A 14,750-nucleotide genomic window follows, 5' to 3' on the forward strand; every position below is an offset into this window, starting at 1 on the left:
CATCCCTCCCCCGCCCGTCTCCCCGCATCCCTCCCCCGCCCGTCTCCCCGCATCCCTCCCCCGCCCGTCTCCCCACCCTCTCCACCCTTCCCCCACTCATTTACCCCCAATAGTGGGGCCCACCCAGTCCTGGGGGTCATTGCCCTTTTAAATGATCAGCGCCCTGCCGCAGTCACGTGGCCGGATGTGACTGACAGCCGCCCTGACCAATCAGCGCGCAGAGCTGATCCCCGCCCACCGCCCGGAGGCGGCCGGTTGGCCAATGCCCTGAACCCGGAAGCAGTTTCCCTCACCTCCAATCAGAGGCGGGAGAGCAGCTGGTGGCTGGTTAGTGGGGGTTATCACTAGTTAGTGGGGGGTTAACCAGTCAGTGCAGAGGGTTAGGGTCAGTGCTAGTTAATGTGGAGCTGGTGGAAGGTTGGTTAGTTCTAGCTAATGAAGGGTTGGTTAACTAGCCAGTGCAGTGGGTTATTGTGGGGTTAGTAACTAGTTAGAGATGTGTTGGTTACTAGATACTGAAGGGTTTACCATTACTGGTTAGTGAAGAGCTGGTAAACAGTGAAATGTTGATTAATATCAGATGGTAAAGGATTGGTTATTGGAGGTTAGGGGTTGATCTGTTAGTGAAGGGTTAATATGTAAGTAGTTAGTGAAGGGTTTGTTGTTACCAGTTAGAGAAGCGACAGAACCATTAGTGAAGGGTCAGTTATCACTAGTTAGGTAAGGGATTGTAACTAGAGGGTCAGTTATTACTAGTTAGAGAAGAGGTAGTAACTAGAGGGTCAGTTATTACTAGCTAGCAAGGAGCAGGTGGATATCGGTTGGTGAAAGACCTTTCTATTGAAGACAGGCTCGATGTGGGAGCTGGTTAGTCAGGACCCGGTTAATGAGCAGTCAGAGATGTGTCAGTAGTTAGCAGGGCCGGTGAGCGAGTGAGTGTTTAGTTAGTGGAGCATTGGGAGTGACGAGCAGCCAGCGTGGCCCCTCCACCTGCAGAATGTCTGAACGAGAGGAGCGTAAGTACGTGGAGATCAGTAAGGAGTCGGTGAGGTTAATGGCGGAGAGCGTGGGTTTGGAGATTGGGGATGAGATCAGCTCTCTGCTGGCCCAGGACGTATGTTACCGGCTGCGGGAGACCACACAGGTAAGAGCGAGAGGACCAGCGGCGAGAGAGATTAACCGGTGAGGGGGGCATGGCACCCGTCCTGATAGGAGCGGTAACCAGCGGACGATATAACCAGCCGGCTCTCATCCTCTTACAGAACGGTGCCCAGTTTATGAAGCATTCCAAACGCAGGCGTCTGACGGTGGAAGACATTAACCGGGCACTGCGTTGGGCCAACGTGGAGGTAGGTGTGGAGGAACGACTCGGGGGGGGGGGGGAGGGGCAGTGTAGGGGAACTGAGGCCAACGCTGTCAGAGGCACCCTCCCCACCAGACACAGTTAATGTGCTCGGTACAGTGCGGCACTCCCTCAGTACTGACCCTCTGACAGTGCGGCGCTCCCTCAGCACTGACCCTCTGACAGTGCAGCGCTCCCTCAGCACTGACCCTCCCACAGTGCGGCGCTCCCTCAGTACTGACCCTCTGACAGTGCGGCGCTCCTTCAGCACTGACCCTCTGACAGTGCGGCGCTCCTTCAGCACTGACCCTCTGACAGTGCGGCGCTCCTTCAGCACTGACCCTCTGACAGTGCGGCGCTCCTTCAGCACTGACCCTCTGACAGTGCGGCGCTCCTTCAGCACTGACCCTCTGACAGTGCGGCACTCCCTCAGCACTGACCCTCTGACAGTGCGGCACTCCCTCAGCACTGACCCTCTGACAGTGCGGCGCTCCCTCAGCACTGACCCTCTGACAGTGCGGCACTCCCTCAGCACTGACCCTCTGACAGTGCGGCACTCCCTCAGCACTGACCCTCTGACAGTGCGGCACTCCCTCAGCACTGACCCTCTGACAGTGCGGCGCTCCCTCAGCACTGACCCTCTGACAGTGCGGCACTCCCTCAGCACTGACCCTCTGACAGTGCGGCACTCCCTCAGCACTGACCCTCTGACAGTGCGGCACTCCCTCAGCACTGACCCTCTGACAGTGCGGCACTCCCTCAGCACTGACCCTCTGACAGTGCGGCGCTCCCTCAGCACTGACCCTCTGACAGTGCGGCACTCCCTCAGTACTGACCCTCTGACAGTGCGGCGCTCCTTCAGCACTGACCCTCTGACAGTGCGGCGCTCCCTCAGCGCTGACCCTCTGACAGTGCGGCACTCCCTCAGTACTGACCCTCTGACAGTGCGGCACTCCCTCAGCACTGACCCTCTGACAGTGCGGCACTCCCTCAGCACTGACCCTCTGACAGTGCGACACTCCCTCAGCACTGACCCTCTGACAGTGCGGCGCTCCCTCAGCACTGACCCTCTGACAGTGCGGCACTCCCTCAGCACTGACCCTCTGACAGTGCGGCGCTCCCTCAGCACTGACCCTCTGACAGTGCGGCGCTCCCTCAGCACTGACCCTCTGACAGTGCGGCGCTCCCTCAGCACTGACCCTCTGACAGTGCGGCACTCCCTCAGTACTGACCCTCTGACAGTGCAGCGCTCCCTCAGTACTGACCCTCTGACAGTGCGGCACTCCCTCAGCACTGACTTTCCCACAATGAAGCACTCCCTCAGCACTGACCCTCTGACAGTGCGGCGCCCCCTCAGTACTGACCCTCTGACAGTGCAGCACTCCCTCAGCACTGACCCTCTGACAGTGCGGCACTCCCTCAGCACTGACCCTCTGACAGTGCGGCGCCCCCTCAGTACTGACCCTCTGACAGTGCAGCACTCCCTCAGCACTGACCCTCTGACAGTGCGGCGCCCCCTCAGTACTGACCCTCTGACAGTGCGGCACTCCCTCAGCACTGACCCACTGATAGTGCGGCACTCCCTCAGCACTGACCCTCCGACAGTGCGGCGCTCCCTCGGTACTGACCCTCCCACAGTGCGGCGCTCCCTCGGTACTGACCCTCTGACAGTTCGGCACTCCCTCAGCGCTGACCCTCTGACAGTGCAGCGCTCCCTCGGCACTGACCCTCTGACAGTGCGGCACTCCCTCAGCACTGACCCTCTGACAGTGCGGCGCTCCCTCAGCACTGACCCTCTGACAGTGCGGCACTCCCTCAGCACTGACCCTCTGACAGTGCGGCGTTCCCTCAGCACTGACCCTCTGACAGTGCGGCACTCCCTCAGCACTGACCCTCTGACAGTGCGGCACTCCCTCAGCACTGACCCTCCCACAGTGCGGCACTCCCTCAGCACTGACCCTCTGACAGTGCGGCACTCCCTCAGCACTGACCCTCTGGGCCGGTGACTCTGTGGGTGTTTTGTGTATCACTCAGCGTTGCTCTCACTGCCCAGTCCCTCTCTCTCTCTCTCTCTCTCTCTGCAGCCTGTGTGTGGTTACAATGCTGCTGATGCGCTGCCGTTCCGTGCTGTGAAAGAGGGAGAGCTGTTTGTGGTCGAGGATCGTGAGGTGAACCTGGTGGACCTGGCCCTCGCCACCAGCCTCCCCAAGAGCTGCGGAGAGACGGTGGTCCGAGGTAGGGAATGCTGGGCTGGAGACTGGCCCGGTGGTATGAGGGAGTCGGGGTGAAGTTTGTATCTGTTGCTATCTCTGATCTCTCTAACTCCTGGTCTCTGTGTTTGCTTCCCCAGTTCAGGTCTCTTACCTGGACAGCAGAGGGAATCAGGAGTCTCAGGGTGTGGGTGAGTATCCCTCTGGAACCTCAATTCTTTATTTAAACGGGCAGGTGTGTGGTTTCGCCCTCACCCTGCACCCGGCAGATCAGTATTCCCCGGCTGGACGGAAGAGAATCAAGAGAAGAACCAGACGGGGGGGGGGTGTTAGAACATGGAACAGTCCAGCCCAGGAACAGTCCCTTCAGCCCACAGACTTATACTGAACCTGACACCAAACTAAACTAATCCCTCTGCCTGCCCTTGCCCCAGTATCCCTCGATTGCTCACACAGTCATGAGCTGATCTAAAAGCCCCTTAAACGCCCCCATCGTATCTGCCTGCACCACCACCCCTGGCAGCGTGTTCCAGACACCCACCACTCGCAGAGAACACTGACAGTGCAGGAGGAGGCCATTCGGCCCATCGAGTCTGCACCGGCCACAATCCCATCCAGGCCCATAACCCCATTTGTTAACCCCAGTTAGTTCCCCTGACACGATGGGGCAATTTACCATTCACCAATGCACCCTAACCAGCACGTCTTTCAGACTGTGGGAGGAAACCGGAGCACCCGGAGGAAACCCACGCAGACACGGGGAGAACGTGCAGACTCCACACAGACAGTGACCCGAGCCCCGGGGAATCGAACCCGGGTCCCTGGCGCTGTGAGGCAGCAGTGCTAACCCACTGTGCCACCGTGCTGCCCCGGGTCCCTGGTGCTGTGAGGCAGCAGTGCTAACCCACTGTGCCACCGTGCTGCCCCGGGTCCCTGGCACTGTGAGGCAGCAGTGCTAACCACTGTGCCACCGTGCTGCCCCGGGTCCCTGGCGCTGTGAGGCAGCAGTGCTAACCCACTGTGCCACCGTGCTGCCCCGGGTCCCTGGCGCTGTGAGGCAGCAGTGCTAACCCACTGTGCCACCGTGCTGCCCCGGGTCCCTGGCACTGTGAGGCAGCAGTGCTAACCACTGTGTCACCGTGCTCAGTCTAATAAACTTGCCCCTCACATCTCCTTTGAACTTTCCCCCTCTAATGTTCTTCATCCCCCTCGTATTAGACTCCGGGGAAAAGCTTCTGACTGACAACCCTATCCGCGCTGTGGGGTGGAGGGGGATGTTTTTTTGCGAGTTGTTGTGATCTGGAAGGCGCTCTCTGACAGGGCGGTGGAAGCAGATTCAACAGGAACTTTCAAAAGGGGGAATTGGAGATATTTGCAGGGCTGTGGGGAAAGAACGGGGGGAGGGAGACTAATTGGATAGATCTTTCAAAGAGCTAGCACAGGAAGGGTGGGCTGAATGGCCTCCCCGGGGTGTGTGTGATTGTGTGGCCGGTGATGTTCCTCTTGGCGTTTGTTCCTCTCCAGTTCCGGTGGCCGTCTCCAGCCTCTCCGAGGACCTCCTGAAATATTACCAGCAAATCAGCAGAGCGGTGCTCGGAGATGACCATCAACTGATGAAGGTGAGGCAGCAGGCGGGAGGCTCCGATATCGGCATGTGTCTGTGCACCGATCAACCTCCTCATACCCTGTATCGAACTAACCCCGTGCTGTACCTGTCCTGTGAGTGTTTGATGGGGACAGTGTAGAGGGAGCTTCACTCTGTATCTAACCCCGTGCTGTACCTGTCCTGGGAGTGTTTGATGGGGACAGTGTAGAGGGAGCTTCACTCTGTATCTAACCCTGTGCTGTACCTGTCCTGGGAGTGTTTGATGGGGGGGACAGTGTAGAGGGAGCTTTACTCTGTATCTAACCCCGTGCTGTACCTGTCCTGGGAGTGTTTGATGGGGACAGTGTAGAGGGAGCTTTACTCTGTATCTAACCCCGTGCTGTAACTGTCCTGGGGGTGTTTGATGGGGGACAGTGTAGAGGGGGTTTCACTCTGTATCTAACCTCGTGCTGTACCTGTCCTGGGGGTGTTTGATGGGGACAGTGTAGAGGGAGCTTCACTCTGTATCTAACCCCGTGCTGTACCTGTCCTGGGAGTGTTTGATGGGGGACAGTGTAGAGGGAGCTTTACTCTGTATCTAACCCCGTGCTGTACCTGTCCTGGGATTGTTTGATGGGGGACAGTGTAGAGGGAGCTTTACTCTGTATCTAACCCCGTGCTGTACCTGTCCTGGGGGTGTTTAATGGGGGACAGTGTAGAGGGGGTTTCACTCTGTATCTAACCTCGTGCTGTACCTGTCCTGGGAGTGTTTGATGGGGACAGTGTCGAGGGAGCTTCACTCTGTATCTAACCCCGTGCTGTACCTGTCCTGGGATTGTTTGATGGGGGACAGTGTAGAGGGAGCTTTACTCTGTATCTAACCCCGTGCTGTACCTGTCCTGGGGGTGTTTGATGGGGGACAGTGTAGAGGGGGTTTCACTCTGTATCTAACCTCGTGCTGTACCTGTCCTGGGAGTGTTTGATGGGGACAGTGTAGAGGGAGCTTTACTCTGTATCTAACCCCGTGCTGTACCTGTCCTGTGAGTGTTTGATGGGGACAGTGTAGAGGGAGCTTCACTCTGTATCTAACCCCGTGCTGTACCTGTCCTGGGAGTGTTTGATGGGGACAGTGTAGAGGGAGCTTCACTCTGTATCTAACCCTGTGCTGTACCTGTCCTGGGAGTGTTTGATGGGGGGGACAGTGTAGAGGGAGCTTTACTCTGTATCTAACCCCGTGCTGTACCTGTCCTGGGAGTGTTTGATGGGGACAGTGTAGAGGGAGCTTTACTCTGTATCTAACCCCGTGCTGTAACTGTCCTGGGGGTGTTTGATGGGGGACAGTGTAGAGGGGGTTTCACTCTGTATCTAACCTCGTGCTGTACCTGTCCTGGGGGTGTTTGATGGGGACAGTGTAGAGGGAGCTTCACTCTGTATCTAACCCCGTGCTGTACCTGTCCTGGGAGTGTTTGATGGGGGACAGTGTAGAGGGAGCTTTACTCTGTATCTAACCCCGTGCTGTACCTGTCCTGGGATTGTTTGATGGGGGACAGTGTAGAGGGAGCTTTACTCTGTATCTAACCCCGTGCTGTACCTGTCCTGGGGGTGTTTAATGGGGGACAGTGTAGAGGGGGTTTCACTCTGTATCTAACCTCGTGCTGTACCTGTCCTGGGAGTGTTTGATGGGGACAGTGTCGAGGGAGCTTCACTCTGTATCTAACCCCGTGCTGTACCTGTCCTGGGATTGTTTGATGGGGGACAGTGTAGAGGGAGCTTTACTCTGTATCTAACCCCGTGCTGTACCTGTCCTGGGGGTGTTTGATGGGGGACAGTGTAGAGGGGGTTTCACTCTGTATCTAACCTCGTGCTGTACCTGTCCTGGGAGTGTTTGATGGGGACAGTGTAGAGGGAGCTTCACTCTGTATCTAACCTCGTGCTGCACCTGTCCTGGGAGTGTTTGATGGGGGACAGTGTAGAGGGGGTTTCACTCTGTATCTAACCCCGTGCTGTACCTGTCCTGGGAGTGTTTGATGGGGACAGTGTAGAGGGAGCTTTACTCTGTATCTAACCCCGTGCTGTACCTGTCCTGGGAGTGTTTGATGGGGACAGTGTAGAGGGAGCTTTACTCTGTATCTAACCCCGTGCTGTACCTGTCCTGGGAGTGTTTGATGGGGACAGTGTAGAGGGAGCTTTACTCTGTATCTAACCCCGTGCTGTACCTGTCCTGGGAGTGTTTGATGGGGACAGTGTAGAGGGAGCTTTACTCTGTATCTAACCCCGTGCTGTACCTGTCCTGGGAGTGTTTGATGGGGACAGTGTAGCGGGAGCTTTACTCTGTATCTAACCCCGTGCTGTGCCTGTCCTGGGAGTGTTTGATGGGGGACAGTGTAGAGGGAGCTTTACTCTGTATCTAACCCCGTGCTGTACCTGTCCTGGGAGTGTTTGATGGGGACAGTGTAGAGGGAGCTTTACTCTGTATCTAACCCCGTGCTGTACCTGTCCTGGGGGTGTTTGATGGGGACAGTGTAGAGGGAGCTTTACTCTGTATCTAACTCCGTGCTGTACCTGTCCTGGGAGTGTTTGATGGGGGACAGTGTAGAGGGAGCTTCACTCTGTATCCCGGGGTGTGTGTGTGACGGTCTCTCCCGGGCTGCGATGGGTGTCTCTCGGTGTTGGGTGGTCCTCACTCTGGGCTCTGTTTGCTTCCAGGCCGCACTCCAGGACCTTCAGTCCAACTCGAAGGTTGCAGCTCTGCTCCCATACTTTGTCTACGTGGTCAGTGGGGTAAGTTCCCATCCTGTAACCGTCCCGGCCTCTGTCCGACCGTCCCGGCCTCTGTCCGACCGTCCCGGCCTCTGTCCGACCGTCCCGGCCTCTGTCCGACCGTCCCGGCCTCTGTCCGACCGTCCCGGCCTCTGTCCGACCGTCCCGGCCTCTGTCCGACCGTCCCGGCCTCTGTCCGACCGCCCCGGCCTCTGTCCGACCGTCCCGGCCTCTGTCCGACCGCCCCGGCCTCTGTCCGACCGCCCCGGCCTCTGTCCGACCGTCCCGGCCTCTGTCCGACCGTCCCGGCCTCTGTCCGACCGTCCCGGCCTCTGTCCGACCGTCCCGGCCTCTGTCCGACCGCCCCGGCCTCTGTCCGACCGTCCCGGCCTCTGTCCGACCGTCCCGGCCTCTGTCCGACCGTCCCGGCCTCTGTCCGACCGTCCCGGCCTCTGTCCGACCGTCCCGGCCTCTGTCCGACCGTCCCGGCCTCTGTCCGACCGCCCCGGCATCTGTCCGACCGTCCCGGCCTCTGTCCGACCGCCCCGGCCTCTGTCCGACCGTCCCGGCCTCTGTCCGACCGTCCCGGCCTCTGTCCGACCGTCCCGGCCTCTGTCCGACCGTCCCGGCCTCTGTCCGACCGTCCCGGCCTCTGTCCGACCGTCCCGGCCTCTGTCCGACCGTCTCGGCCTCTGTCCGACCGTCCCGGCCTCTGTCCGACCGTCCCGGCCTCTGTCCGACCGTCCCGGCCTCTGTCCGACCGCCCCGGCCTCTGTCCGACCGTCCCGGCCTCTGTCCGACCGTCCCGGCCTCTGTCCGACCGTCCCGGCCTCTGTCCGACCGCCCCGGCCTCTGTCCGACCGCCCCGGCCTCTGTCCGACCGTCCCGGCCTCTGTCCGACCGTCCCGGCCTCTGTCCGACCACCCCGGCCTCTGTCCGACCGTCCCGGCCTCTGTCCGACCGTCCCGGCCTCTGTCCGACCGCCCCGGCCTCTGTCCGACCGTCCCGGCATCTGTCCGACCGTCCCGGCCTCTGTCCGACCGTCCCGGCATCTGTCCGACCGTCCCGGCCTCTGTCCGACCACCCCGGCCTCGCCTTGCTCCAGCTGCCCTTCACATTACACCGTTCACTCACTGGATCCCACAGTGCGGCACTCCCTCAGCACTGACCCTCTGACAGTGCGGCACTCCCTCAGCACTGACCCTCTGACAGTGCGGCACTCCCTCAGCACTGACCCTCTGACAGTGCAGCACTCCCTCAGCACTGACCCTCCCACAGTGCGGCACTCCCTCAGCACTGACCCTCTGACAGTGCGGCGCTCCCTCAGCACTGACCCTCTGACAGTGCGGCACTCCCTCAGCACTGACCCTCCCACAGTGCGGCACTCCCTCAGCACTGACCCTCCCACAGTGCGGCACTCCCTCAGCACTGACCCTCTGACAGTGCGGCGCTCCCTCAGCACTGACCCTCGGACAGTGCGGCGCTCCCTCAGCACTGACCCTCTGACAGTGCGGCACTCCCTCAGCACTGACCCTCCGACAGCGCGGCACTCCCTCAGCACTGACCCTCTGACAGTGCGACGCTCCCTCAGCACTGACCCTCCGACAGTGCGGCACTCCCTCAGCACTGACCCTCTGACAGTGCGGCACTCCCTCAGCACTGACCCTCCGACAGTGCGGCACTCCCTCAGCACTGACCCTCTGACAGTGCGGCACTCCCTCAGCACTGACCCTCTGACAGTGCGGCACTCCCTCAGCACTGACCCTCTGACAGTGCGGCACTCCCTCAGCACTGACCCTCTGACAGTGCGGCACTCCCTCAGCACTGACCCTCTGACAGTGCGGCACTCCCTCAGCACTGACCCTCTGACAGTGCGGCGCTCCCTCAGCACTGACCCTCCGACAGTGCGGCACTCCCTCAGCACTGACCCTCTGACAGTGCGGCACTCCCTCAGCACTGACCCTCTGAGAGTGCGGCGCTCCCTCAGCACTGACCCTCTGACAGTGCAGCACTCCCTCAGCACTGACCCTCTGAATGTGCGGCGCTCCCTCAGTACTGACCCTCCCACAGTGCGGCACTCCCTCAGTACTGACCCTCCCACAGTGCGGCACTCCCTCAGCACTGACCCTCCCACAGTGCGGCGCTCCCTCAGCACTGACCCTCCCACAGTGCGACGCGCTCTCAACACTGACCCTCCCACAATGCGGCGCTCCCTCAGCACTGACCCTCTGACAGTGCGGCACTCCCTCAGCACTGACCCTCTGACAGTGCGGCACTCCCTCAGCACTGACCCTCTGACAGTGCGGCACTCCCTCAGCACTGACCCTCTGACAGTGTCCAGCCCCCTCAGCACTGACCCTCTGACAGTGCGGCACTCCCTCAGCACTGACCCTCTGACAGTGCGGCACTCCCTCAGCACTGACCCTCCGACAGTGCAGCACTCCCTCAGCACTGACCCTCCGACAGTGCGGCACTCCCTCAGCACTGATCCTCTGACAGTGTGGCACTCCCTCAGCACTGACCCTCCCACAGTGCGGCGCTCCCTCAGCACTGACCCTCTGACAGTGCGGCACTCCCTCAGCACTGACCGTCTGACAGTGCGGCACTCCCTCAGCACCGACCCTCCCACAGTGCGGCACACCCTCAGCACTGACCGTCTGACAGTGCGGCACTCCCTCAGCACTGATCCTCCCTCAGCACCGACCCTCCCTCAGCACCGACCCTCCCACAGTGCGGCGCTCCCTCAGCACCGACCCTCCCACAGTGCGGCGCTCCCTCAGCACCGACCCTCCCACAGTGCGGCGCTCCCTCAGCACTGACCCTCCCACAGTGCGGCACTCCCTCAGCACTGACCCTCACACAGTGCGGCGTCCCTCAGCACTGACCCTCCCACAGTGCGGCTCCCCCTCAGCACTGACCCTCCCACAGTGCGGCGCTCCCTCAGCACCGACCCTCCCACAGTGCGGCGCTCCCTCAGCAACGACCCTCCCACAGTGCGGCGCTCCCTCAGCACTGACCCTCCCACAGTGTGGCGCTCCCTCGGCACTGACCCTCCCACAGTGTGGCGCTCCCTCGGCACCGACCCTCCCACAGTGTGGCGCTCCCTCGGCACTGACCCTCCCACAGTGTGGCGCTCCCTCAGCACCGACCCTCCCACAGTGCGGCGCTCCCTCAGCACTGACCCTCCCACAGTGTGGCGCTCTCTCAGCACTGACCCTCCCACAGTGTGGCGCTCCCTCAGCACTGACCCTCCCACAGTGCGACGCGCTCTCAACACTGACCCTCCCACAGTGCGGCGCTCCCTCAGCACTGACCCTCTGACAGTGCGGCACTCCCTCAGCACTGACCCTCTGACAGTGCGGCACTCCCTCAGCACTGACCCTCTGACAGTGCGGCACTCCCTCAGCACTGACCCTCTGACAGTGTCCAGCCCCCTCAGCACTGACCCTCTGACAGTGCGGCACTCCCTCAGCACTGACCCTCTGACAGTGCGGCGCTCCCTCAGCACTGACCCTCCGACAGTGCGGCACTCCCTCAGCACTGACCCTCTGACAGTGTGGCACTCCCTCAGCACTGACCCTCCCACAGTGCGGCGCTCCCTCAGCACTGAACCTCCCACAGTGCGGCACTCCCTCAGCACTGACCGTCTGACAGTGCGGCACTCCCTCAGCACCGACCCTCCCACAGTGCGGCACACCCTCAGCACTGACCGTCTGACAGTGCGGCACTCCCTCAGCACTGATCCTCCCTCAGCACCGACCCTCCCTCAGCACCGACCCTCCCACAGTGCGGCGCTCCCTCAGCACCGACCCTCCCACAGTGCGGCGCTCCCTCAGCACCGACCCTCCCACAGTGCGGCGCTCCCTCAGCACTGACCCTCCCACAGTGCGGCACTCCCTCAGCACTGACCCTCCCACAGTGCGGCACCCCCTCAGCACTGACCCTCCCACAGTGCGGCGCTCCCTCAGCACCGACCCTCCCACAGTGCGGCGCTCCCTCAGCACCGACCCTCCCACAGTGCGGCGTTCCCTCAGCACCGACCCTCCCACAGTGCGGCTCTCCCTCAGCACTGACCCTCCCACAGTGTGGCGCTCCCTCGGCACTGACCCTCCCACAGTGTGGCGCTCCCTCGGCACCGACCCTCCCACAGTGTGGCGCTCCCTCGGCACTGACCCTCCCACAGTGTGGCGCTCCCTCAGCACCGACCCTCCCACAGTGCGGAGCTCCCTCAGCACTGACGCTCCCTCAGCACTGACCCTCCCACAGTGCGGCGCTCCCTCAGCACTGACCCTCCCACAGTGTGGCGCTCTCTCAGCACTGACCCTCCCACAGTGTGGCGCTCCCTCAGCACTGACCCTCCCACAGTGCGGCGCTCCCTCAGCACTGACCCTCCCACAGTGCGGCGCTCCCTCAGCACTGACCCTCCCACAGTGTGGAGGTCCGTCAGCACTGACCCTCCCACAGTGCGGCGCTCCCTCAGCACTGACCCTCCCACAGTGCGGCGCTCCCTCAGCGCCGACCTTGTGATAGGGTGATCCGCCCACTCTCACGGTGATGTCCTTTCTCTCTGGTTAACAGGTTAAGTCAGTGAGCCATGACCTGGAGCAGTTAACTCGGCTGCTGCATATTGTAAAGAGTTTGATCCAGAATCCCTACCTCTACCTGGGCACCTACATCAAGAGCCTTGTGTCCAGTGTGATGTACTGTATCCTGGAACCTCTGGCTGCCTCCATCAACCCCCTCAACGACCACTGGACACTGCGAGACTACGCTGCCTTACTGCTGAGCCACACATTCCGGTAAGCCCCTTCCCAGCTGCCCAGACTAGAATGAGGCCATTCAGCCCATCCTTCCTGTGCTAGCAACTCCGATTGTGGGATACGGAGACCGGGACTGTGCGCAGTAACTCCGAGTGTGGGGATAGGGAGACCGGGACTGTGCGCAGTAACTCCGAGTGTGGGGATAGGGAGACCGGGACTGTGCGCAGTAACTCCGAGTGTGGGGATACGGAGACCGGGACTGTGCGCAGTAACTCCGAGTGTGGGATAGGGAGACCAGGACTGTGCACAGTAACTCCGTGTGTGGGATAGGGAGACCGGGACTGTGCGCAGTAACTCCGAGTGTGGGGATACGGAGACCGGGACTGTGCGCAGTAACTCCGTGTGTGGGATACGGAGACCGGGACTGTGCGCAGTAACTCCGAGTGTGGGGATAGGGAGACCGGGACTGTGCGCAGTAACTCCGAGTGTGGGGATAGGGAGACCGGGACTGTGAGCAGTAACTCCGAGTGTGGGGATAGGGAGACCGGGACTGTGCACAGTAACTCTGAGTGTGGGATAGGGAGACCGGGACTGTGCACAGTAACTCCGAGTGTGGGGATAGGGAGACCGGGACTGTGCGCAGTAACTCCGAGTGTGGGGATACGGAGACCGGGACTGTGCACAGTAACTCCGAGTGTGGGGATAGGGAGACCGGGACTGTGCGCAGTAACTCCGAGTGTGGGGATAGGGAGACCGGGACTGTGCGCAGTAACTCCGAGTGTGGGATAGGGAGACCGGGACTGTGCACAGTAACTCCGAGTGTAGGATAGGGAGACCGGGACTGTGCACAGTAACTCCGAGTGTGGGGATAGGGAGACCGGGACTGTGCGCAGTAACTCCGAGTGTGGGGATAGGGAGACCGGGACTGTGCGCAGTAACTCCGAGTGTAGGATAGGGAGACCGGGACTGTGCGCAGTAACTCCGAGTGTGGGGATAGGGAGACCGGGACTGTGCACAGTAACTCCGAGTGTAGGATAGGGAGACCGGGACTGTGAGCAGTAACTCCGAGTGTGGGGATAGGGAGACCGGGACTGTGCACAGTAACTCCGAGTGTAGGATAGGGAGACCGGGACTGTGCGCAGTAACTCCGAGTGTGGGGATAGGGAGACCGGGACTGTGCGCAGTAACTCCGAGTGTGGGATACGGAGACCGGGACTGTGCGCAGTAACTCCGAGTGTGGGGATAGGGAGACCGGGACTGTGCGCAGTAACTCCGAGTGTGGGATACGGAGACCGGGACTGTGCGCAGTAACTCCGAGTGTGGGGATAGGGAGACCGGGACTGTGCGCAGTAACTCCGAGTGTGGGGATACGGAGACCGGGACTGTGCGCAGTAACTCCGAGTGTGGGATAGGGAGACCGGGACTGTGCGCAGTAACTCCGAGTGTGGGGATAGGGAGACCGGGACTGTGCGCAGTAACTCCGAGTGTGGGATACGGAGACCGGGACTGTGCGCAGTAACTCCGAGTGTGGGGATAGGGAGACCGGGACTGTGCGCAGTAACTCCGAGTGTGGGGATAGGGAGACCGGGACTGTGCGCAGTAACTCCGAGTGTGGGGATACGGAGACCGGGACTGTGCGCAGTAACTCCGAGTGTGGGGATAGGGAGACCGGGACTGTGCGCAGTAACTCCGAGTGTGGGGATAGGGAGACCGGGACTGTGCGCAGTAACTCCGAGTGTGGGGATAGGGAGACCGGGACTGTGCGCAGTAACTCCGAGTGTGGGATACGGAGACCGGGACTGTGCGCAGTAACTCCGAGTGTGGGGATACGGAGACCGGGACTGTGCGCAGTAACTCCGAGTGTGGGGATACGGAGACCGGGACTGTGCGCAGTAACTCCGAGTGTGGGGATAGGGAGACCGGGACTGTGCGCAGTAACTCCGAGTGTGGGGATAGGGAGACCGGGACTGTGCGCAGTAACTCCGAGTGTGGGGATAGGGAGACCGGGACTGTGCGCAGTAACTCCGAGTGTGGGATACGGAGACCGGGACTGTGCGCAGTAACTCCGAGTGTGGGGATAGGGAGACCGGGAC

The 14,750-nt window shown here is 61.1% G+C and overlaps 1 protein-coding gene across 1 annotated transcript in view; it reads left to right on the forward strand.

Moving 5' to 3' along the window:
• Positions 1-297: 297 nt before the first annotated feature.
• The window catches only part of LOC144491010 (TAF6-like RNA polymerase II p300/CBP-associated factor-associated factor 65 kDa subunit 6L), a gene marked incomplete at its 3' end in the record, with an annotated part of 16,221 nt that continues 1,768 nt past the window's right edge, over positions 298-14,750 (forward strand). Inside the window, exons 1-7 of the mRNA XM_078208690.1 lie at positions 298-1,144; positions 1,263-1,349; positions 3,427-3,577; positions 3,693-3,743; positions 5,077-5,171; positions 7,844-7,918; positions 12,476-12,696. Coding sequence (XP_078064816.1) covers positions 998-1,144; positions 1,263-1,349; positions 3,427-3,577; positions 3,693-3,743; positions 5,077-5,171; positions 7,844-7,918; positions 12,476-12,696 — 827 coding nt within the window. The remainder of the gene's footprint in view (positions 1,145-1,262; positions 1,350-3,426; positions 3,578-3,692; positions 3,744-5,076; positions 5,172-7,843; positions 7,919-12,475; positions 12,697-14,750) is intronic.

Source organism: Mustelus asterias, unplaced genomic scaffold (assembly GCF_964213995.1).
Source record: "Mustelus asterias unplaced genomic scaffold, sMusAst1.hap1.1 HAP1_SCAFFOLD_4217, whole genome shotgun sequence".
Taxonomy (NCBI): Eukaryota; Metazoa; Chordata; class Chondrichthyes; order Carcharhiniformes; family Triakidae; genus Mustelus; species Mustelus asterias.